A 26,251-nucleotide genomic window follows, 5' to 3' on the forward strand; every position below is an offset into this window, starting at 1 on the left:
CACACTCAAGAACCTTCAGAAGCTAACCAGCTAACTGGCTACAAGCTATTTAGTCATTGTTAGTTTTCTAACCTGGATAACACTCGCCAGTCCAGCTTCCCTGCCCCATCCACCGCTGCCCCTTGGACACTGATCACTTGGCTACATAGCTGATGCATGCTGGACTGTCCATTAATTCACGGTAATCCATTCTGCTTGTTTATGTTTTATCTGTCGGCCCCAGCCGCATTTAGGCTCTGTGTGTAGTTAATCCGACCCTCTCTGCCTAATCAATCGCCATTCTACCTGCTGTTGTTGTGCTAGCTGATTAGCTGTTGTTGTCTCACCTACTGTTTTAGCTAGCTCTCCCAATTCAACACCTGTGATTACTGTATGCCTTGCTGTATGTCTCTCTCAAATGTCAATATGCCTTGTATACTGTTGTGCAGGTTAGTTATCATTGTTTTAGTTTACAATGGAGCCCCTAGTTCCACTCTTTATACCCCTGATACCTCCTTTGTCCCACCCCCCACACATGCGGTGACCTCACCCATTACAACCAGCATGTCCAGAGATACAACCTCTCTCATCATCACCCAGTGCCTGGGCTTACCTCCGCTGTACCCGCACCCCACCATACCCCTGTCTGCGCATTATGCCCTGAATATATTCTACCATGCCCAGAAACCTGCTCCTCTTATTCTCTGTCCCCAATGCCCTAGGCGACCAGTTTTGATAGCCTTCAGCCGCACCCTCATACTACTCCTTCTCTGTTCCGCGGGTGATGTGGAGGTAAACCCAGGCCCTGCATGTCCCCAGGCACCCTCATTTGTTGACTTCTGTGATCGAAAAAGCCTTGGTTTCATGCATGTCAACATCAGAAGCCTCCTCCCTAAGTGTGTCTTACTCACTGCTCTAGCACACTCTGCTAACCCTGATGTCCTTGCCGTGTCTGAATCCTGGCTCAGGAAGGCCACCAAAAATTCTGAGATTTCCATACCCAACTATAACATCTTCCGTCAAGATAGAACTGCCAAAGGGGGAGGAGTTGCAGTCTACTGCAGAGATAGCCTGCAAAGTAATGTCATACTCTCCAGGTCCATACCCAAACAGTTCGAACTACTAATTTTGAAAATTACTCTCTCCAGAAATAAGTCTCTCACTGTTGCCGCCTGCTACCGACCCCCCTCAGCTCCCAGCTGTGCCCTGGACACCATTTGTGAATTGATCGCCCCCCATCTAGCTTCAGAGTTTGTTCTGTTAGGTGACCTAAACTGGGATATGCTTAACACCCCGGCAGTCCTACAATCTAAGCTAGATGCCCTCAATCTCACTCAAATCATCAAGGAACCCACCAGGTACAACCCTAACTCTGTAAACAAGGGCACCCTCATTGACGTCATCCTGACCAACTGGCCCTCCAAATACACCTCCGCTGTCTACAACCAGGATCTCAGCGATCACTGCCTCATTGCCTGTATCCGCTACGGAGCCGCAGTCAAACGACCACCCCTCATCACTGTCAAACGCTCCCTAAAACACTTCTGTGAGCAGGCCTTTCTAATCGACCTGGCCCGGGTATCCTGGAAGGACATTGACCTCATCCCGTCAGTTGAGGATGCCTGGTCTTTCTTTAAAAGTAACTTCCTCACCATTTTAGATAAGCATGCTCCGTTCAAAAAATGCAGAACTAAGAACAGATATAGCCCCTGGTTCACTCCAGACCTGACTGCCCTCGACCAGCACAAAAACATCCTGTGGCGGACTGCGCTAACATCGAATAGTCCCCGCGATATGCAACTGTTCAGGGAAGTCAGGAACCAATACACACAGTCAGTCAGGAAAGCTAAAGCCAACTTCTTCAGGCAGAAGTTTGCATCCTGTAGCTCCAACTCCAAAAAGTTCTGGGACACTGTGAAGTCCATGGAGAACAAGAGCACCTCCTCCCAGCTGCCCACTGCACTGAGACTAGGTAACATGGTCACCACCGATAAATCCATGATTATCGAAAACTTCAACAAGCATTTCTCAACGGCTGGCCATGCCTTCCGCCTGGCTACTCCAACCTCGGACAACAGCTCCCCCCCCCCCGCAGCTACTCGCCCAAGCCTCTCCAGGTTCTCCTTTACCCAAATCCAGATAGCAGATGTCCTGAAAGAGCTGCAAAACCTGGACCCGTACAAATCAGCTGGGCTGGACAATCTGGACCCTCTATTCCTGAAACTATCCGCCGCCATTGTCGCAACCCCTATTACCAGCCTGTTCAACCTCTCTTTCATATCGTCTGAGATCCCCAAGGATTGGAAAGCTGCCGCAGTCATCCCCCTCTTCAAAGGGGGCGACACCCTGGACCCAAACTGTTACAGACCTATATCCATCCTGCCCTGCCTATCTAAGGTCTTCGAAAGCCAAGTCAACAAACAGGTCACTGACCATCTTGAATCCCACCGTACCTTCTCCGCTGTGCAATCTGGTTTCCGAGCCGGTCACGGGTGTACCTCAGCCACGCTCAAGGTACTAAACGATATCATAACCGCCATCGATAAAAGACAGTACTGTGCAGCCGTCTTCATAGACCTTGCCAAGGCTTTCGACTCTGTCAATCACCGTATTCTTATCGGCAGACTCAGTAGCCTCGGTTTTTCGGATGACTGCCTTGCCTGGTTCACCAATTACTTTGCAGACAGAGTTCAGTGTGTCAAATCGGAGGGCATGCTGTCCGGTCCTCTGGCAGTCTCTATGGGGGTGCCACAGGGTTCAATTCTCGGGCCGACTCTTTTCTCTGTATATATCAATGATGTTTCTCATGCTGCGGGCGATTCCCTGATCCACCTCTACGCAGACGACACCATTCTATATACTTCCGGCCCGTCCTTGGACACTGTGCTATCTAACCTCCAAACGAGCTTCAATGCCATACAGCACTCCTTCCGTGGCCTCCAACTGCTCTTAAACGCTAGTAAAACCAAATGCATGCTTTTCAACCGTTCGCTGCCTGCACCCGCACGCCTGACCAGCATCACCACCCTGGATGGTTCCGACCTTGAATATGTGGACATCTATAAGTACCTAGGTGTCTGGCTAGACTCTAAACTCTCCTTCCAGACCCATATCAAACATCTCCAATCGAAAATCAAATCAAGAGTCGGCTTTCTATTCCGCAACAAAGCCTCCTTCACTCACGCCGCCAAACTTACCCTAGTAAAACTGACTATCCTACCGATCCTCGACTTCGGCGACGTCATCTACAAAATTGCTTCCAACACTCTACTCAGCAAACTGGATGCAGTTTATCACAGTGCCATCCGTTTTGTCACTAAAGCACCTTATACCACCCACCACTGCGACTTGTATGCTCTAGTCGGCTGGCCCTCGCTACATATTCGTCGCCAGACCCACTGGCTCCAGGTCATCTACAAGTCCATGCTAGGTAAAGCTCCGCCTTATCTCAGTTCACTGGTTACGATGGCAACACCCATCCGTAGCACGCGCTCCAGCAGGTGTATCTCACTGATCATCCCTAAAGCCAACACCTCATTTGGCCGCCTTTCGTTCCAGTTCTCTGCTGCCTGTGACTGGAACGAATTGCAAAAATCGCTGAAGTTGGAGACTTTTATCTCCCTCACCAACTTCAAACATCTGCTATCTGAGCAGCTAACCGATCGCTGCAGCTGTACATAGTCTATTGGTAAATAGCCCACCCATTTTCACCTACCTCATCCCCATACTGTTTTTATTTATTTATTTTTATTTTTCTGCTCTTTTGCACACCAATATCTCTACCTGTACATAACCATCTGATCATTTATCACTCCAGTGTTAATCTGCATAATTGTAATTATTTGCCTACCTCATGCCTTTTGCACACAATGTATATATAGACTCCCCTTTTTTTCTACTGTGTTATTGACTTGTTAATTGTTTACTCCATGTGTAACTCTGTGTTGTCTGTTCACACTGCTATGCCTTATCTTGGCCAGGTCGCAGTTGCAAATGAGAACTTGTTCTCAACTAGCCTACCTGGTTAAATAAAGGTGAAATAAAAAAATAAAAAAAGTTCACATCCCAGGAAAAAATATATAATAATTGATTGGTTCCATTACGTTAACACATAATATTCAGCAGTGCCACTGACAAACACCCTATATAATAGATGCAGAGTAGAAATAATTAGTCAACCCATACAACAGTGTGCCGGCAGTACTACTGTGCACGTGCAAGTGAGCGTGTGTGTGTGAATGACTGGCTGGCTGGCTGACTGGATGAGTGGCTGGCTGGCTGGCTGACTGGCGTGTAGTAGCTATTTGAAGAGCGCTGTACACTGTCTCTAAACGTGGGCTAAACTATGTTATCTCCACCACCAACCCGCTGTACACTGTCTCTAAACGTGGGCTAAACTATGTTATCTCCACCACCAACCTGCTGTACACTGTCTCTAAGCGTGGGCTAAACCACATGATCTCCACCACCAACCTGCTGTACACTGTCTCTAAGCGTGGGCTAAACTACGTTACCTCCACCACCAACCTGCTGTACACTGTCTCTAAGCGTGGACTAAACCACATGATCTCCACCACCAACCTGCTGTACACTGTCTCTAAGCGTGGGCTAAACTACGTTATCTCCACCACCAACCTGCTGTACACTGTCTCTAAGCGTGGGCTAAACTACGTTACCTCCACCACCAACCTGCTGTACACTGTCTCTAAGCGTGGGCTAAACCACATGATCTCCACCACCAACCTGCTGTACACTGTCTCTAAGCGTGGGCTAAACTACGTTATCTCCACCACCAACCTGCTGTACACTGTCTCTAAGCGTGGGCTAAACTACGTTATCTCCACCACCAACCTGCTGTACACTGTCTCTAAGCGTGGGATAAACTACGTTATCTCCACCACCAACCTGCTGTACACTGTCTCTAAGCGTGGGCTAAACCACATGATCTCCACCACCAACCTGCTGTACACTGTCTCTAAGCGTGGGCTAAACCACATGATCTCCACCACCAACCTGCTGTACACTGTCTCTAAGCGTGGGATAAACTACGTTATCTCCACCACCAACCTGCTGTACACTGTCTCTAAGTGTGCGCTAAACTACGTTACCTCCACCACCAAACCGCTAGCGCTACCACCAGCATCTCTAGCTCCAGCGAAGGGGTTGCCTTGCCTGCCATGCCCCAGATGAAGGCTTCTCATCTAGGGAGAACGGTGAGGGGGGCTCGGGCCTGTCGCTTTCTCTACCTGTGGCTCGGCTGATCTGCTGACTCATCACTGACACACATACATACATACATACACACACACAAACACACACTACTTATGAGCCAGAGTGTTCCCGCGGAGATGCTCGGATGAGTTGCCGGGGACGGCGGTCGGTGCTTTCAGGCACCGGTATTCTGACTGGATTATCAACCAGGTGGAAATGCTCAGCCACTCTCGCACTCTCTCTTCCCCCTCTCCACTCCTCCTTTCCCTCTCTCCTCCTAGCTTCTCTGCTCCACTCTCCCTCCATCCTCACCCTCCTGCTGTTTAATTCCACCTCACCTCTTCTCCTTTCCCTGCTTCCTTCCTTCTCTCCCTTAATTCTACCTCCTCTCTTACTCTTCCTTTCTCACTCATCCCTTTATCCTTTCTTCATATGTCCGTTCATATCCTCCCATCCTCCTCCAAGTATTACAACAATGTGAGCAAAAATCACCAGCTGTGAGTCCTGTGGTGGGTGATCAGGGCTGGAGTGTACGGCTATAGGGAGACACACATTTTACAGCTTCTCCCGAAAGGACTGTCCACTACAACTTCAACCTTCTCCTGAGAGGTCTGTTCATAACACCTTCTCCCTTCTCCCTAAAGAACTGCTCATTACACATTCAGACCGGAGGACAGTTCATTACACCTTCTCCCTAGAGGAATGTTCATTACACCTTCTCCCTAGAGGAATGTTCATTACACGTTCTCCCTAGAGGAATGTTCATGACACCTTCTCCCTAGAGGAATGTTCATTACACCTTCTCCCTAAAGAACTGTTCATTACACATTCAGACCGGAGGACTGTTCATTACACCATATCCCTAGGGGAATGTTCATGACACCTTCTCCCTAGAAGAATGTTCGTGACACCTACTCCCTAGAGGAATGTTCATGAAACCATCTCCCTAGCGGAATGTTCATTACACCTTCTCCCTAGAGGAATGTTCGTGACACCATCTCCCTAGAGGAATGTTCGTGACACCTTCTCCCTAAAGGAATGTTCATGACACCTTCTCCCTAGAGGAATGTTCATGACACCTTCTCCCTAAAGAACTGTTCATTACACATTCAGACCGGAGGAATGTTCATTACACCTTCTCCCTAGAGGAATGTTCGTGACACCTACTCCCTAGAGAAATGTTCATGACACCTTCTCCCTAGAGGAATGTTCATTACACCATCTCCCTAGCGGAATGTTCATTACACCTTCTCCCTAGAGGAATGTTCGTGACACCATCTCCCTAGAGGAATGTTCGTGACACCTTCTCCCTAAAGGAATGTTCATGACACCTTCTCCCTAGACGAATGTTCATTACACCTTCTCCCTAGAGGACTGTTCATTACACCTTCTCCCTAGAGGACTGTTCATGACACCTTCTCCCTAGAGGACTGTTTATAACACCTTCTCCCTAGCAGACTGTTCGTTGCACCCTCTCCCTAGAGGACTGTTCATGACACCTTCTCCCTAGATGACTGTTCATTACACCTTCTCTCTAGTGGACTGTTCATGACACCTTCTCCCTAGAGGACTGTTCATTACACCTTCTCCCTAGAGGACTGTCATGACACCTTCTCCCTAGAGGACTGTTCATGACACCTTCTCCCTAGAGGACTGTTCATTACACCTTCTCCCTACTCAATAGAGGACTGCTCATGACACTTTCTCCCTAGCAGACTGTTCGTTACACCTTCTCCCTACTCAATAGAGTCCTCTAGGGAGAAGGTGTCATTACATCTTCTCCCTTCTCTTCTCCCTTCTCTGTTCGTTACACCTTCTCCCTACTCAATAGAGGACTGTTCATTACACCTTCTCCGTAGAGGACTGTTCATTACACCTTCTCCCTAAAGGACTGTTCATTATGCCTTCTTCCTTCTCCCTGGAGGACTGTTCAATACACCTTCTCTCTAGTGGACTGTTCATTACACCTTCCCCCTAGAGGACTGTTCATTACACCTTCCCCCTAGCATACTGTTCATTACACCTTCTCCCTAGAGGACTGTTCATTACACATTCCCCCTAGCATACTGTTCATTACACCTTCTCCCTTCTCCCGAGCAGACTGTTCATGACACCTTCTCCCTTCTCCCTAGCAGACTGTTCGTTACACCTTCTCCCTAACAGACTGTTCGTTACACCTTCTCCCTACTCAATAGAGTACTGTTGATTACAACTTCTCCCTTCCCCCTAAAGGACTGTTCATGACACCTTCTCCCATCTCCATAGCAGACTGTTCGTTACTCCTTCTCCCTACTCAATAGAGGACTGTTCGTTACTCCTTCTCCCTACTCAATAGAGGACTGTTCATTACACCTGCTCCCTTCTCCTTAGACAACTGTTAATTACACCTTCTCCCTAGAGGACTGTTCATTACACCTTCTCCATAGAGGACTGTTAACTACACCTTCTCCCTAGAGGACTGTTCATTACACCTTCTCCATAGAGGACTGTTCATTACACCTTCTCCCTAAAGGACTGTTCATTATGCCTTCTTCCTACTCCCTGGAGGACTGTTCCTACACACCTCTCCCTGCTCCCTGGAGGACTATTTATTACACCTTCTCCCTTCTCAGGAGAGGACTGTTCATTATAACTTCTCCCTACTCCCTAGAGGACTGTTAATTTCACCTTCTCCCTTCTCCCTAGACGACTGTTCATAACACCTTCTCCCTAGACGACTGTTCATAACACCTTCTCCCTAGACGACTGTTCATAACACCTTCTCCCTAGACGACTGTTCATAACACCTTCTCCCTAGACGACTGTTCATAACACCTTCTCCCTAGACGACTGTTCATAACACCTTCTCCCAAGAGGACTGTTCATTACACTTTCTCCCTAGAGGACTATTCATTACACACCTCTCCATACTCCCTAAAGGACTGTTCATTACACCTGCTCCCTAGAGGACTGTTCAATACACCTTCTTCCTTCGAACCTAGACGACTGTTCAATACACCTTCTTCCTTCTCCCTAGACGACTGTTCAATACACCTTCTTCCTTCTCCCTAGAGGACTGTTCAATACACCTTCTCCCTGCTCCCTAGAGGACTTTTCATTACACCTTCTTCCTTCTAACCTAGACGACTGTTCAATACACCTTCTTCCTTCTCCCTAGAGGGCTGTTCAATACACCTTCTTCCTTCTCCCTAGAGGACTTTTCATTACACCTTCTCCCTAGAGGACTGTTCAATACACCTTCTTCCTTCTCCCTAGAGGACTGTTCAATACACCTTCTTCCTTCTCCCTAGAGGACTGTTCAATACACCTTCTCCCTGCTCCCTAGAGGACTTTTCATTACACCTTCTTCCTTCTAACCTAGACGACTGTTCAATACACCTTCTTCCTTCTCCCTAGACGACTGTTCAATACACCTTCTCCCTGCTCCCTAGAGGACTTTTCATTACACCTTCTTCCTTCTAACCTAGACGACTGTTCAATACACCTTCTTCCTTCTCCCTAGAGGACTGTTCAATACACCTTCTCCCTGCTCCCTAGAGGACTGTTCATTACACCTTCTCCCTAGAGGACTGTTCATTACACCTTCTCCCTGCTCCCTAGAGGACTGCTCATTTCACCTTCTCCCTAGAGAACTGTTCATTTCACCTTCTCCCTAGAGGACTGTTCATTACACCTTCTTCCTTCTCCCTAGAGGACTGTTCATTACACCTTCTTCCTTCTCCCTAGAGAACTGTTCATTACACCTTCTCCCTGCTCCCTAGAGGACTGCTCATTTCACCTTCTCCCTAGAGGACTGTTCATTACACCTTCTCCCTAGAGGAGTGTTCATTACACCTTCTCCCTGCTCCCTATAGGACTGCTCATTTCACCTTCTCCCTAGAGGACTGTTCATTACACCTTCTCCCTGCTCCTATAGAGCAGTGGTTCCCAAACTGTGTCCACAAGGGGTTGACCTGGGGGGAACGGGGGTCCCCCCACCCCAAAAATATACATATATATTTTAAGGAACTCAGGTCATCTTTCAACTTACTATCGAAAGTTGTAATAGTAGATTGCATAAGGTGCAATTTCAAAGTTGAGTAGTGCATCATCAGTTTTATTCTTGTCATGTCAATCATCGCATACCTTAGAGAGCTATTTATAACTTGTCAGAAATGTCCAGATGAACTAGCCCATGTCAGCTGACCTTTTTTAGCTAGGTTTTTCTATCCCAAGGATATTGTTGTAATGTTTGAGTCACTCAAATATCACATGAATAAACATTAGACATGGCAAAATGTATAGAATTGCAAGAAAATAAGCTTTAAAGCTTTAAACTTGCAAAATGTTCTCAGCACCCCATGGCATCGTGTAGAATTGCAGGAAATAAGCCTTAAACCTGCAAAATTGTATCTCCCCCAACAAAAGGGGTGTGAACAGTTTGTGTCATGAACAGTGCTTGTGTCCATAGAAATACATGTGCTGGAAGGGAGGCCTGAGGAAAAAGGAACTATTCTAGATTCACAACCTTAACTATGATCAGAGGACATTCTCCTCTGACTAAAGGCACAGACAGACACACACCCTTATCTCCAACACACACCGCCCCAGAGAGGGAGACGAGTCTCTCCGTTTACTAACTCTGTGTCTAGTCTACCTCTTACACAAACAGACAGGCAGACAGGCAGACAGGCAGACAGGCAGACAGGCAGACAGGCAGACAGACAGACAGACAGACAGACAGACAGACAGGACAATAGGCAGACAGGCAGACAGGCAGAACACGCTAACAACTCTGCCATTGGATGGGGGGGGACAGGGTGTCTCTTCTCCGTAACCGTGGCGATCAAAGTAATGGCACCCCGAAGCTAGCACCTCAAACACCTTAGCCAATCAGCTTGTTCGCTGGCTCCGAGTCCAAACGAGGCATCAGAATGACTGGACAGGGCTGCAGAGTGTGAGACAGTTTCTGATACACACACACACAGAACACACATCACACACGGCACACACACAAATACCCAACACACACACACAGCAAACACACACACAGGACAGTGTAGGAGCCAGTGCTGACATAATGAGACACAGCACTTATGGAGAGAGGAAAGGAAAGAGAGGAAAAGAGAGCAAAAGGAGAAGAAGAGAGAGGGGGAGAAAAGGGAGAAGAGAGAGAGGGAGAGAAAAAGGAGAAGAGAGAGGGGGAGATAAAAGGAGAAGAGAGAGAGAGGGAGAGAGAGAAAAAGGAGAAGAAGAGAGAGGATCAGAAATTCCCACAAGAATAGTAAATGAACAATTTTGCAAGTCATCACAAGATCAAATGCTATTTCTAGGGGGTTTAGGATTAGGGTTAGAATTACGTTAAGGGTTAGGGTTAGGAGCTAGGGTTAGTCTTAGGGTTAGGATTAGGAGCTCAAACGTACGCATTCACACACACTAATCCACACCTTCTGAAAAGTGACACACCTGTGCAAGGAGGCTCAGCCACACCCTCCATGATACAGCACACCTGTTCAACTATACATCTACCTACAGACTAGACACAACCCTCATCTGCTAGGAAACAACTACAGCCTAGAGGAGCGAGAGGGAGAGAGAGAGAGAGAGAGAGAGAGAGAGAGAGAGAGAGAGAGAGAAAGAGAGAGAGAGAGAGAGAGAGAGAGAATGACAAATGGTCCCAGTTCAGATATGAACCTCACAGACAACACAATACCACTGGTGTTCATCTGAGGGGCTGGTCTTTATAGCTATATAATAGTGATAACAGCCATTTAGCCACCTCATCATGCGCAACAGACACCATGCGGATCCTTATAAGGATGTGGACGTTATAGATGGATCAAATACAGATTTAGCAAAAACAACGATGGCAGAAGAAGGAAATTTACATTTTTCCTCACCATTTCCTCATAAGATTCTGGAATTACCCTGCTGCAGATGCAAAACATTGGTGAATATGTGTGTGTGTGTGCGTGTGCGTGCGTGTGTTTTGGGGGAGAGTTGTCCCAGGAAGAGGAGATCTAACTAACCCCCAAAAATCTTTCCTCCTCCCCCTGACTCCCCCCTGACGCCCCCGCCTGCCCTGCCTGCACCACACATCACATCAACCCCCTGCCCAGTGGCCTAGGGCCAGGCAGACAGCTATCTGAATCTCAAGGGGTGCCCAACACAAAGTGCCCCCCTCCTCAGCCCCTTTACAACAGAACCACATCCAAAAAACAATCCCCATCAGAATGTCAGTCATCCATCAGGAATAATGAAGCAATACTGAAGTACTGGCATTCTAAATATGATAACATACAATGTGAAACACTTTGAGACTATATAAACGCTAAAAGACTATAAAAATGCAATTCATATAGTTATTATTATTACAATGATACTCTGTGATAAGCTAGCTTCACCAGCAAACTTACTGTACAACAAAATAGAGCAGACAATGCCAAACGCTCTCAAATGCACAGCTAAATACCATGTGCTGCTGCTGTAAAATGCCCATAAAGGTGGTGAGAATAAATTCTGTCTGTATTTAATTTGTCAATTTACCCATAATTTTCATTTTTACTTTATTACATCTTTATTCAACCTTTATTCAGAAGGTATAGTCACTAAATGTGTATTTACAAAGGCATACTAAACGATTCAAATTCCCAATTTAATTGATACGCGTAATGCATTTAGACCAACATCTATAGCTAGAAAATAAATGCTCTTAGCTATAACGACAACAACACGGGTTCGTATCTCAACGTTTTATAAGAAATTCATGAGATTTCACTCAAGACACATAGGTTTTATATTTATACACGCATTCGCTCGGTTTTACGATTCACTACATGATTAGGTGCAGCAGACACCCCTCCCCCAGCCTTCACTTACACACACACATACACACACACCTTCACTCCCCCCTCCCCTCCTCCTTTAGGACAGGATACCAAAGCTACTTGTTAAAATCTAATGCATGCACTGTCAAACCATTCTCTCCCGTCACGTCCGCGCTCAATATAGAAACCGGATTGTCTGGTATTACGCGCACCTCTATTAGCGCGGGCTCCTCTCCACTCCTACAGACTGACCCCCGGGTCTCGGACTCAGGACAGTCGCAGGGCCTCACCGAAGACCGAAAGAAACGCACCAGCTCGCACGTCACTCCTCCACACGCACCGCGCTCACGGGAATAGGTCTACAGTATCCTAGCCTACGCACATACAACAATAATTTTAGCAAAGGACAAACGGTTGATGGTAAATGAGGCAACGTAAAGTTACATAAAGTTACAAACCCATTTATAACATTAGGATTAGTCCATTTTACTAAACAGATTTTTGGGAGGTGAAACTATCCAACTTCATTTGGAAAGATTCCATGTCACTTGAAAGCAAATAATGTATTGTAGGCCTAATAATCCTTTACTCTTTCTAAATAATCCCATAATATTTCTGAATTATGTAATAATCTATTTTATATAATAACGTTGTATATTGTGTTCTAACTATAAATCGTATTGTCTAGAATAGGCTTAGTCTCACTAAATCTGTAATTTAACAAATTAAGTTTATTTTGTGTTTACTTTTATAAAATGCACGCTTATTTTTCATATTAAAGTAGCCTACACTCGGTTCTGACAGGGTATGTTAGATACAGCGCTAGAAACGGTTCAATAAAATATAATATTGACTAAAACTGGAACATAAAATATCAAGAGTCCACAGTAATTCCTAATTTCGAGAATGACCACATCGTCTAACTCATTTCCTTTTCCAATAAACTCTCGTTCGTCCCTGACAAACGGCAGGGTTACATTTACCACGGGAGACGCACACGGTATGTCCGTCCCACTTTCAAACAGTCCAAAAACACCAGAGACTAATTTATAAAATCGCACAATTAATCTGATATTCCAACAAATTCGTATTTCCACCAACCTGAATGTGGGGCCATGGCGATGTGAGAGGAATAGTACTTTCCAGGCTGGAAGTGAGCGGGGTGCTGCACCGTGCCTCGGCCGCTAGAAGCTATCCGAGAGGAGGCGTGGTGAACCAGCGCGCCCCGCTCTGTCAAGAGGTGGTGTGGAGGAGCGAAATCCCGGCTTTCCATTCTGTCGAGAAGCAATAAATCCCAAATCCAGAGGAAAAGCCAGACGCATCGAACGCTGTCTAGATTCAATAATCCCTTTTATGAACTTCGGATAGGTCGTCTTGAACTCATTCGAGTATTTGCCTTGCCCACCAAAAAGTATGTCCCGGTCATGTTCTACAAAGAGAAAACACAAGACCACGTCAATGCACCGAAAACAATGGGACAAAATCTCTGAAAGATCAATTGAGGCGTGTAATTCTCACACGCATCCTGTCTAATGTTGCCAACTACACTTTATTGCCTTGCATAACAAAAGTATAGCATTAAGTGTTTTTAAGTATCAGTAAAAGAATGCTAAAAGGTTTGACTAAATGAAACCCCAAAACAAATAGCCTACCCAGTCTACAGTAGCCTACGGTAGAATGCAGACTCAAACCGCTTACTCGTCTTCATGGCAGACAAGAAAGAGCAGGGTGGCTACAAACGGAACAACAAAAGGAGTGGTCATCTTAAACTACGGGTTGTTTCACTGTAGGGGATAATAACGCTATACTACTTCGGTGTATTCTGAGACCTATAGATGAGTCAGTCTGGGAGGGGTCTACCATCTCTCAGTCTCACGTCGGAATTAGACGTTCGTCCATATCTCACCTGAAGCAAATGTTTGATCTTTCAGTCAGTCCATTACAGACCAATTTTGTAATTTTCAAACTCCAAGCATCAAAACTGCTTCCTTGACCATAGCCTACTGCAAATCATCAAAAGGAGAATAGGCTACATTATACATGTGTCGAAGTAAACAAAATACTATTAAGACTTAAATGTAGGCATAAATATATTGAAATGTATCAGCTACAGTATTTTGTTAGACTTGGGACAATTCTGTCACGTCCGTGAATTTTGACTAGCTCCTTTATGTCTGTAAATGTGTATTTTCTTTACTGGCATATATAGTCTGAATGTGCTTGAGAAAAGGCATTGAAATCGCTTGTTTATCGCAAAGGTAATTTAATAGTTAAGTCAACATTGCCTTTCACCCCTTTCACAATGGTAATCACTTATAATGCATGTATGGGTGGGTGCATCCGTGGGACATGTATAATAACAACACCAACTAAATTACGTTTACCGCCGGGGATAGAGACTTAAGCAATAAATATAGGAATGGGAATCAACATACTCATATGTGCCTTATACCCCTAGTCATTCAGTTCAATGGGACACCCCATGGCGCTCAAATTTGGATAGGTGGGCCTGTGTTCACAAAACACATCTCACTGGGCAATGTATTAGGCCGCTTCAATAGCACCTCCATTCAGGCACTACTGATATGGTGATTGGTGAACTTCAATTATATCAGCAAAATCCAAGGTAAGAGAACAAAGAAAATATAAAATGGCGAGCTAAACCAACTGGTCCTCTGGCTATTTCAAGGAGAAAAGTATACAGCGAACATTCTACTCTAGAACAGTAGTCAAACTGAAACGTTCAGGAATTCTGAGCTAGACAAGCCTCTCTCAACGACAGGGCAGAGGCTTATATGTTCAGGCAGCATAGGCTACTGACGAATGTGTGTGTGTGTGTGTGTGTGTGTGTGCACACGGTGCTCAGTGAGAGATTTGCACATGTATCCAAATCCTTGAGCATGACAACGTGTTAGAGTGTATTTTTATTCAAAATGTTGACAATCGTTGAAAAATGGTACACTCCTACACTCCTCACAATGTGATAAAAAAATATATCTGTTTCATTCTGTTACAAAAAACGGTCTTAGAATGCATAGAACCAAATACATTTCAATTATATTAAAATAATTACATTTTAAACGTGCAAATTGTTTATGATATTTTTATTCAAATCGTTACATTAAAGGCTAAATGTGCTTTCAGAGTTAAACGTTTAAAGTGTTTTATTTTCTTTATGTGTAATAGTGGAACCGCGAAAAAACTATTATGGAATTGAATTTTGCAACAATCGAAGATACATCGCTTCCTCTCATTTCACGCAGAATATGTTTTACATTATTCCTCGTAAACAAACGTCTAAAATGTTTACATTCCAAGTCAAAACGAAGCCACTATGCATTTCGACCAAACAACATCTACAATCAATGTAGGACCATAGGCTTACCGTCCTTCAACCGTGTCACTGAGCTGACTAGAGGCCATCACATAAAAAAACACATTCAAATCTGATTAAAAAACAGGTAGCCTGGGCCTAATTTAAATCTGGGATCAACGTGGGAGTAGGCTAGGAGACGCTGATACTTCCTTTCCTTCCACTCCTCTCTGCCTGACAGTCTTTCTCTCTATCCCCCTCCTCCATCGCTGCCCCCAAAGGGTCAAACTATCAGGAGACAACAAAAAAAACCTTTCGAAAACTACCAGCCGAATGGCAATACACGAAAAGCCTGCCTAAACACTGACGTGGAAGCACGAATTTCTCCTTTCTTCCCAATTCCCCACATGAGATGAGATTGCAATAAAACTAAGGTATTTTGGGCATAGAACGCACAAACTCTTCTGAAAAATAATAGACTCTCATAAGAGCATCACTGTCACTGTTATTTGTTCACTACACGGCTTTACGTTAGGCCCAAGAGCTGCAATTCACGATTTTGCAGTAAAGCGAAGTCACAAACCATAACTGGGATACTAAATCAAGATATTCAAAGGCCAGTTAAGCGAAAAACACACTCCAAGAGGGACACTCCAAACACAGCGAAACCTGCCTGGTGGGACTCGGCAAGAACTGTCTACTGGCAAAGCCCCCTCCATAACAACTGTGAAAAACTGCAGTAGGCCAAACCTATAATCAAATAGGCCTACTGATATTAAAACAACAAAACTACAATATAATCCATTGTTAGTTTATCTGAACCACGGGTAAAAGCGCGTCTTATAATGCATAGAAACAAATACATTTAAATTATGTTAAGATAATTATATTTTAAACGTGGCACCTCATCTCGTCAGGAGAGAGGTTTTGTAGATGATTGTTTAATTGTACAATAACAATGATTGCCTATACAACAATCAACGTTTAGCTTGTCAACAGCATAAGGAAGGAACCTTCACTTGGCTTAAGTACAAATGTTAAAATGGCTATATTCTCATGCATTTTTGTTATATACTATAGTCATTATAGTATTTGTCATTGTACTATTTATAATTATTATTATTTTGTTAGAAATATTAATATTGTTGTTACTTTCATTATATTACTATACTATTGGACTACTACTAAGCAATGGAACATATTTGTGTGATTTAAATTAATGCATCTTGTCTTTACGCAGTCTAAAATAACCCATAAATGTTCTACTACAAAGACTCTTTTAAAAGCAGAAGTTGAAAGTATAGATGTTTATTATTATACACATTCAAAATGGACACAATAAATAAATTACTTACTGGTAAGTTATTCCTTGCATAACAATTAATTATTTTTAAAAAATGTACAAAAATATACAAAGGGAAAAAAGCGGCGTACAAAAAGGAAAACATGTGGAAATAGTTACATCCTAGTCTGCAGATTGTAGTGTGCCGTTGAGGTATAGAGATGCATCGTAGAAGTACAGGCTTCTAGTGAATCTAAGCTCGTACATCCACACAGAAACTCTCCCACTGTATCCGCTAGTGCCACTCAACTACAAGCGAAGGAGGGACAGTAGGGGAACGCACTCTCCCATTGGTTTGATAAATACAATGAGACGCGTGTCCGTGAGGCGCGCCCCGCGATAAACAGAAACTCTGGTTGGAAGATGCCCTGAACCAATAGGAATGCTGCTGGATTCCTAAAACAAAACGGCGGGCGTTTGATTTAAGCCCTTGCCAGAGCATAGCCCTTTCCAGAGCAAATGTCAGGAGATATCATCAAAACACAGCACAGCTCTGAGTGAACAGCAGAAATTACCGGACTTTTGATCACTAGGAAGTCCACAGAATATTTTGTGATCACATGAACTACACGTCAATCACCAAACTACGTTAAAACAATACTGTTCTTTTGGATATTTTTTTATTTAACTAGGCAATGACGGCCTATGAACAGTGGGCTAACTGCCTTGGTCAGGTGCAGAACGACATAATTTTACCTTGTCAGCTCGGGGATTCAACCTAGCAAACTTTTTGGTTTCTGGCCCAATGCTCTAACAACTAGGCTACATGCCGCCCCAGTTTTTATTTGTATTATTTTACAATAACGTTTTTTTTTCAAAGCTTCACACTTAGACCTTACTTTTGTCACCAGAAATAGGCAAACGTTTTCAATTATCAGTTTAATCAGGCCAATTTAATTTATTTAGGCCTATAGCTTGCTTAATTAACACATATAATAAAATGGCTTACACCTGAGTATCCCATTTATTATGAAATGCCTACAAATATGTATTTGTAAAATAAGCTAAATATAGGCCAAATAGTAGCTTAAAAGGCAATTAAAGAACAACAGAAATGCAGGGGGAAGTCAAATTTGATTCTAATAGACTAAATTACTGGGGAAGTAAAAACGTTGGTGTCTGTTTATGTTTACTGTCATGACACACACTTAGGGAAATCGAATCACAATGTAATGTACTGTCCTCGGGGTTAGTTTTGCTCACAGTTCACTAATTTAGTGAATTAAAGAAGGAAGGGTATGGTCTTGCGTATTTCCATGCTAAAAATCATGAGCTATAAGCTAATATTCCCAGTTTGTTTTAACTGCAAGTAAAGGGTTAAAACTCCAGCCTTCGGTCTGAGTAAAGTGTCTGATTGGTTGGCATGTTGCCAGAGAGCTGTCAATCACCAAGTGTAAACAAGGCTCTGATTGGCTGCTGGCCAGTCCGCACTGGGCTGACTGAAAAAAGCAATTACTGGCCCTGCGGTTTCAAGGCGGCCCCGGGTTGAACGATGAAAGGAGATAAGGAGGGGCTGTTTCAAGGCGCCCCCACGGCGAACCCCGTTGGCCCCAGAGCAAAAGTGGTGTCAAGAGTGACTAAATCAAAGGGAATACGTTAAAAAGGGGGAAATTACATGTTGTATTAAACGTAGAGGCTAGATTTGCGGATTAATGCGATGGAATAACAACGTCACATAGAGAAAAGGGAAGGTAAAATGGCTTCAATGACAAGAAACAACTATTTAGCTCTTATTGGAAATGAAAATTCTGTTTTTCCAAGAAAAACGTTTTTTTTCCTAAAGAAATACGCGGAGATGGAGCGCGAGAGTGATTATGTGGTAGAAAACGTTGGACTCATGTCATTACATCCGTGTTTCTAAAACGTTCGCGTTGCAGCTATTCAGTAACCATGCTAAAGTAAGTGGATATTTCCGTTTTTAAATAAATTACAATCGCAAATTGGATTATTACCATAACTGTTCAAGGACACCTCACATGGGTGTTGGTTTACTTGTTACCATGAATTGGGATTAGCTACATACATTGTTTGCTACAAGAAAATATCAACAATAGTCTATATCAATAAGGGTGGAAAATAATGACGGAGAAACATTTTTAGAAACATGTTCTCTCTAAGAATAGGCTAAATCCAATCGCTTGTAATTCAGAACGGTCCTATAGTGCTTTATTGGTGAAGGATTTCATAATTAAATTCACTGATTAAACACAGGCTAATAATACTAGCCTAATGATAATAGTAATGAAAATGTATGTAAAATATCATAGTTTATTACGCAAGGTTATAACACTGGTGACATTTGACTGACATGTTATAAATGTTCTTAGGTCTAACTGCTAAAAAAAAGAGGTACCCAAAATATAATCATGATATAATTGACTGCAAAACCATAATTTAGACAACATAAAAAACCCAGACGAAGATAATATCTCTGCATTTCTGGGGTAGATCTAATGAGCAGACATTTGATATCAGTATTATTCAATCAATCTCCTTTTGGTAAAACCACAACAAACACCCCAATCCCAACATCCGACCAGCAGTATCAAACAACATCCGAAATTGTCTGTCCTGGACAACAGCAATGCAACTAAATGTAGCTTAGAAATTAGTATTTTATGTATTGCAACAAATTAATGAATGAATAAAATAATATAAAAACTAATAGATTTTTGCGCATAATCCATAATTGAATCGTTCGCTCACTGCAATCTACATATGCACACCGCATTCCATGGGTCCTGACCCCCAGTGGCCTGTGGATGGGTTGGAGTCGTCATCTCCCACAGACACACACGATCTCTACGCTTTGACTAAACCCACTGGGCACACACTGGTTGAATCAACGTTGTTTCCACGTCTTTTCAATTAAATTAAGTTGAACCAACGTGGAATAGATGTTGAATTCACGTCTGTGCCAGGTGGGAAAGGTCCAAAGCTGATCATCGATATTCTGAGGACAGACTTGTGCCGCCCCAAATTTGGTGAAAAATATAGTGCCTATATTTAGTGCCTATTAGGCTGATCAAAACAGACGAAGCCCGTGAGATACTACATTCGTATAACCACTGTAATGTCGGATATATAGACAGCAGTTTCTATTCAACTTAAATGTCATGCTTTCATTGAGTTAGGAGGTGCATGCTCAGTGATAAACAAAGGCACCTTCCTCTACAGATAAAAATACAACATTTTCATTAATATCGTTGTGATTTCCCCCGAAGAAATCACCTTCCAACCTCACGCTCCCATTCCATTCTCTAGCACGGTTGTCTTTAAAACCAATGACATCGGGACAATACAGAATTATGTTCCTAGCCTCACAAAAGGGGTCCCGCACTTAAAACAGAAATCTGCATTTAATTTATTTAGTGACAAGAAAAAGCCCTTTACTGCCTGATTTGTATTGGTTCTTTTTCACTTAAAAGGTGGGGGGTTGGGTGGGTGCTCGCCTGCTCGATGTGTATAGAAAGCATAACACACACGCACACGCACATGCACACACACTCTTTTATTTTCTCTTCCCATCTCTCTCCCGTCCGTGTGCCAGCGTGAGCTACCCTATACCGAGGGGGTGCGCGGATAATTAATGCGGATTGACTGATTGCTCTTGAAACAGACCGGTCCTGCGCGAGGGATTGTCCTCGAGCAATGAAGCGTTCTTGACTGACACATTTCCCCCTTCCCTTCCCCTCTCACACCCAAACTAATAGAGCGGTGCGCTTTTTCGCAAGGAAAGGCCCACTTCCAAAAACCCAGGCTGGAGTTTTCATTTCCGCTGGAGAGAAGCGCGTCTTTCTGTTTGACCTGCGTTCTCACCATGACCATTCTAGAACCAAAGTACGTCCGCGCTGCACAGTTCGCTCGCCTCAGCGCTCGAGGCAATCTCTGTATGTAAAGGGAGCTTGCTGCTTGTAGCATGTGCGCACGTGTCATTTTAAAAGGACAGTGTATTTTAAATAAATAAGGGGTGTCACGTATAGGTGCGTTGGCCCTAAGGTAAAGCTGAAAGAACTTAGTGCGGGTGTAGCTACATATTTATCAGCGCAATTTGCAGACGACGCGAAACACACTGACTGCCTGGGGAGGTAAATAAGGGCCAACTGGAGGTCTCTACGAGAGGCCCTCTATAGCGGGCAACAATTATATTCTCACGAAAATATTCCTGATGTCCCTTAATAATGATGACGAACTCCAAACAGGGCCTTTCACAAGGGAAACGCCTTAACAAGTTAAATGCATAGCCTGATAGCCTGCATAGCCTGATACATCCGAGACGTGGATGAAATTACTGACCGACTGAAATATAGAAATTCGATTTATTGAAATCTCTCTGCGGATATTACTAAAATAACATTTAGTGAAAAAAAGGTACTAAATGTATGTGCAGGCTATGTCTGGAGCTATGGGAGTAACTTATACACGTTAAGCCCTATATTTTGATGGTTTAGTGGTCAACAAGGTTGTGTGGAGACTGCAACTGCAACAACTTTGTGTGTTTTTAGGCCTACATCTATCAATAAATTAAACTTTGGTAGGCTATAGCCTAATGCACCCAATGTGCAGGTCCCCAAGACCATGGTGAGGACACAAAAGATGACATGATAGACTAGAACTTTGGCCTACATAAAAGCAACGTGACCTTTTCAGCTCAGTGTGTGCAGGAGAAGCTGCTATTTCTGGTCATCATGTTAGATAGCTACGTCACAACAGGCCATCACCGATATGTTCTGAAACACACCGGAATGGTTGGAAACCAAATATCTCCAATGTTAGCAGTATTGAGTTGTTTTTCTTCAGCTTATTATAAACACATTGTTTTAAATAAGAAATGTTTTCTTGAACCTCATTTTTACACATTTAGATTGGCTGAATACTTCTTGCACATTAATGTATTTTGGTGACCACACAAAATAGCGGCGAGTCAACAAAGTGACAAAGTATTACAAGTCAACAAAGTGAAATGAACCACAAAACATTATACATAAATTGTTCATGTCATGGACAACATACATTTTTTTTTATTGCAAACTTGCAAATTGCCAGCTTGTTTCAGTTTTTCGACATCTTGCCAAACAACAATGGGTTTAGGTAATAGCCTATACTGCAGAATGCCATCCATTACCGAGGTCGTCCTCATGTAACACGTCCTCATATAACACGCCCTCATTATCAGCATTTGAACATACATGAAGCAGCCTTCTAAAGCCCCGGTGCATACTGTATAGAGCATATTAGGCTACCTGTATTAGGCTACCCGGATGTTCCGTCAATCCTCCAATAGCGTAGCTTGCTTAAGCATGCATATAACCTAAATTAAACCTTTGAACGCGACGGCAACACAGATAGGAATCGCAGTTTAGGCCATAGCAGTGCTACAGTACTGTCCGTAGACATGGACACATATAATGGGATTAAATATACCGGAGATACACGAATACATGTGGCTGACGTGTGAAGAGGTTTCCAATATGGACTAAAGACCTATCTATACCTACAAGTTAACGTGCTTTCATCTGGACACCTCGTAGACTCTCAGCAAAGCTATCGTTATCGTTCATTAGGGTCGAGCAGTTTTACTGGCATCCTTCGACCAGGGGAAGCAAATTAACATTCCCTTCTCAACGGAGAGCAAGGAGTGGAATGGCCATGGGGTGGGTCTACAAAGAAACAAGCTTGTTACACTTGCGTCATATAAAATATGACCAAGTGAAAAATATGACATCCCTGGCTTCACAGCCACACACTCTCAACACACACAACATGATCGGGCACGATTTGTTGAGGCCTGCAGAAGATGTGAGATATGCTATGCCATGATTTTCAATTGCAGGAGGACGGCGAGGAAGAGGATAAAGAAGAGGCTCGTTCTTGTGGACAGATGCCAATGGTCAAGGCAAGCGTTTCGCAGTCTCGAGGACGTCGATGACAAAGAGAGGGGAAAAAATGAATATTTTCCACCTCAAAGTTAAACGTGCAATTGAATACAATAAGTGCATGACTGGATAGAATATATGTGTTATTAGATGGCAATATATTGTTACTATACGCCGACAGGTTACCAGAACATCATAATTGGTTATAGGCCTACCAGATAAACGTCATTGCGCAGGAAGCCAGCTACGATCTTATGTCATTTTGAAGCCGGTAGACTTGGGCGGTTATCGATAGAAGCAAACCTGCACCCCATTAGTGTGAGTATAGGCCCAGCTCCTATACATGTCACATGCCTCCTTCATTATGACAGGTTTTTATAGAAGAAGCTAAACGTCAAACTACGCAAAATAAAAGGCTACTATAACAACACGAACTTGTTAAAAGCTTTGGTTGGCTCAAACTATTGTTTTATCGATTTAAGGTGAAAGTATAAGCCGGTGGAGCCTACTGGATCATGTGTGGTTCATTATAAAATGTCATCATTTATATAATGAAACATATTAAAGGTCCAATGCAGCCGCTTTTAGCTCAATAACAATTAAGTACCTTACAGTGATTGTTTTCAATGAAAATGGTAAAAAAAAAAAAAAAAAATAGCTTATTAGCAAATAGCAATTTCTCAAGCAATAATGTGACCAGGACTGTGTGGGAGTGGTCTGAGTGGGGAGGGGAAACTGAAAACGAGCTCTTTTTGGCAGAGAGGTTTGGAACTCTCTTTCGTATTGGTCTATTAACTAATTTACCGCCTGGTGATTTCACCAGGAAGGGTAAAACTCCATCCCACCTCCATCTTTTCAACCAGCTCTTACACTAAAAGGGCATTATCATAATTTTCACAATTTCATGGTATTATTATTATTATTATTATTACTACCTCAGAATGTGGAAATATATATAAAACACAGGGAAATCTAGTTTTTGACAGCACTGGGCCTTTAATTGTTAAAGAATGTAGTTGGTTCATTTAAAAATGTCATCATTATTAAATGTCAGAATTCATTAATTGGTCATTAATGTAGGCAATAATCAAATGTATTATTGATGGATAATTTTATATTGAAATGTTTTACAATTTAAACTGTACAATTCATTTTAGTTGTTGTGGAAGTGAAACTACAAAATATACTATAAAACAATTGTCACTTAAGGCCTTATGCCACAAATGTATTGCATGTTGTATCGCATGTTGTATTAGCTAATCAATAATTGTCAAATAAATCATTTAGGCTTCTCCCACTCCGACAGAAAACATACATAAAACAGTATCTGCATGAAACCTCAATGTGCTAAGACAACAACAAAATGTCGACATGCAAATTGTTTACTATCTCTGGGTTAAATCTCTACAACTTCAGAAAATAAGCAACAATAAGAACTGAACATTTCTTCACCCACTGATATTTTAAATAAGTGTGTGTGTCGGCTCGTGCGTGTGTGATTCAGGAATCAGCGAGCTGTTATTTTCGCACATGATGCACTGTTAATCAGATACGCATCAACCCATCGCATCAACATTACTATATATAACTATTTTAAGGACCCAATTGCGCAAGAAAGCAACAAACCGTCTTTACATAGTTGGATGGTTTGGCATCACAACCTCTATAGGCCTGGTCCTGTCTTTCTCGACTGGGAGTGTGTGTGTGTGTGACCAAGTACCTTAATAATAAACAATCCATATGAAATGTTTTCCGGAGGATAAAGTCCCTGGCTTATAACCATACATTACAATTTTGTCTATTCAGTTAACACAAAGAGATGTGATCCCCGCCAAAACCATGCCGAATCAGTAAAGATGTTCAATATTCTATCTTTTAAATGAGGCGGACAATACACTTATTGGCTGACACAGTCATATCCAAACCTAAAAGTTTGCTACAAATGAATTACAACACAGGCTCCTTGATCTGTGGATGTAGGACCCACTAATAGGCATACTCTAACGTCATTCGATGTGATTTAAGTAGTCTACAATAAAGGTGGTCAAAATGTCAAATGTGTTAATGTGCAAATACAGGACAGGAAATGGGCCAGTAGCGTTCCAAATTTGCCATAAGAGGTGAATAAATAGCAACTCTGGAACAATTGGCACAAGGTTGTTACTACGAATGTTATATTTCAGCTGCTAGAGACCGTGGGAAAATAAATGCATGCTAAAATCATTTTTGCAGTTTTAGAATCGGCAAAAGTGCATATTTGAATCGTATACAATGAGCAGCAATGTATTTTATAAAAACTGCAATGTAAAACATTACAAATATTTCAGTATAGATAAATAAATAATGTGTTGTGATTTTAATTAATGTCTTTACAGCGTTTGCAATCAATTTAAACAAGGCATAGACTAATTGGAAACGTGTATGACAACATAAAAACATCTAAACCAGTCTAAAACACGCCTGTCTATTCAAGCCGTTATGTCAGAGTTAATCAACGTTTTAAAACGACATCGGTGCAAAATACAGCCGTTTGTTTGTATTTGTGTTTGAAAATTATGAATCAAAATGTGTAAAGTAGAAAACACCTACCTATAAAACGTCAGTCCGCTACAAAACTGTATTCATAACACAGGGGATCGGATGTATGTAGAAAGGAGAATAAAACAAAAAGATAGATAAGGTGTAGGCCTAAAACCTTACCCTCCTGACGTTTTAAATCCTCAAACAGACTTAAATTCCTGCGAGTGTAATCTAACTTTAAACAAGCCTATCATAAAGTCACTGATTTATTCAACGATAATCGCATTAATTAGGATTGTTTATTCCAAATAAATAACTTATGAAGTCACTGGGGTTTTCCGATCACTCGAACTCTAAACGTAGTGTTCTAGAAACACCGGATCCTGTGCCTGTGTGCGCGCGAGACGGAATCCGTTTGAACAGTCTCCTCGATGCTGTATAATCGCAAATTTATGGCTGGATGACGCGTCCCTCAGCCACAATGAAGCTCGCACGCTGACATTAAACAGAAAATTGATGAACACGAACGTAACGCAATACCCATTTCTCCCTCCTGGTCCAGGACAGAGCTATAGAGCTTCGGTGCCTTTTTTTTATTAGGGGTGGGGGCCCGACCGTAAACATGTATGCCCCCCTCCTTCCCCAACACACACATACCGAACACAAACCTTCCCCGTGCCATTATTGCTTTGTTTAAATATCCGACTGTAGTCGTGCCGGATATGAAGGGATCTGAGACAGAGATATTGAGAGAAAAGCCTCCCCCTGCTTGGAGAGATAGCTAGTTGGTTAACATCGAGTCCCGGATCATCCGGTCAGAATTTGCACATTTTCTTGCCTCTAAAAGGACCCTACCACTATCAAACTACTGGTAGCAGAAAAACGGCACACATGTATGCACTCTTCCAGCACGCGTCCTACCACAAGCATGTCAAGATTTTCAGACTTCCAGAAGCACATTGTTGTGCCCATTTCAAAGACGACAAACGGACAAAAACACACGGTCTGAGTTATAAGCAACCCCTAACTATTTAGCACATGCGTAAAAGTCCATGGCGTTTACATGCGCCCGTCGCAGACCTTTGATCAGATTTAAACTGTTCCGACGAGTTTCTGCGTAAAAGGCGCGATTTGGCGCACTAAAGGATAAAATACTGATGATCAGCTAACTATTCGCCATTATGGAGAATACAACCCATATAGC

At 42.9% G+C, this 26,251-nt stretch overlaps 1 protein-coding gene across 4 annotated transcripts in view; it reads right to left on the minus strand.

The window, feature by feature from the left end:
• Positions 1-25,610, minus strand: part of LOC110503141 (BAH and coiled-coil domain-containing protein 1) — a 122,963-nt gene extending 97,353 nt beyond the window's left edge. For 2 of the 4 annotated variants that reach the window (XM_036960707.1, XM_036960704.1), the window contains exons 1-2: positions 16,665-16,919; positions 13,098-13,425 (exon numbers count right to left, since the gene is read on the minus strand). In XM_036960707.1, coding sequence (XP_036816602.1) covers positions 13,098-13,269 — 172 coding nt within the window. In that variant the 5' untranslated portion in view covers positions 13,270-13,425; positions 16,665-16,919. Of the gene's footprint in view, positions 1-13,097; positions 13,426-13,648; positions 13,765-16,664; positions 16,920-25,116 lie in introns of those variants that run through there. The other 2 variants (XM_036960705.1, XM_036960706.1) reach the window with 2 other exon arrangements.
• Positions 25,611-26,251: the final 641 nt, after the last annotated feature.

Source organism: Oncorhynchus mykiss, chromosome 23, assembly GCF_013265735.2.
Source record: "Oncorhynchus mykiss isolate Arlee chromosome 23, USDA_OmykA_1.1, whole genome shotgun sequence".
In the NCBI taxonomy this organism is placed as follows: domain Eukaryota; kingdom Metazoa; phylum Chordata; class Actinopteri; order Salmoniformes; family Salmonidae; genus Oncorhynchus; species Oncorhynchus mykiss.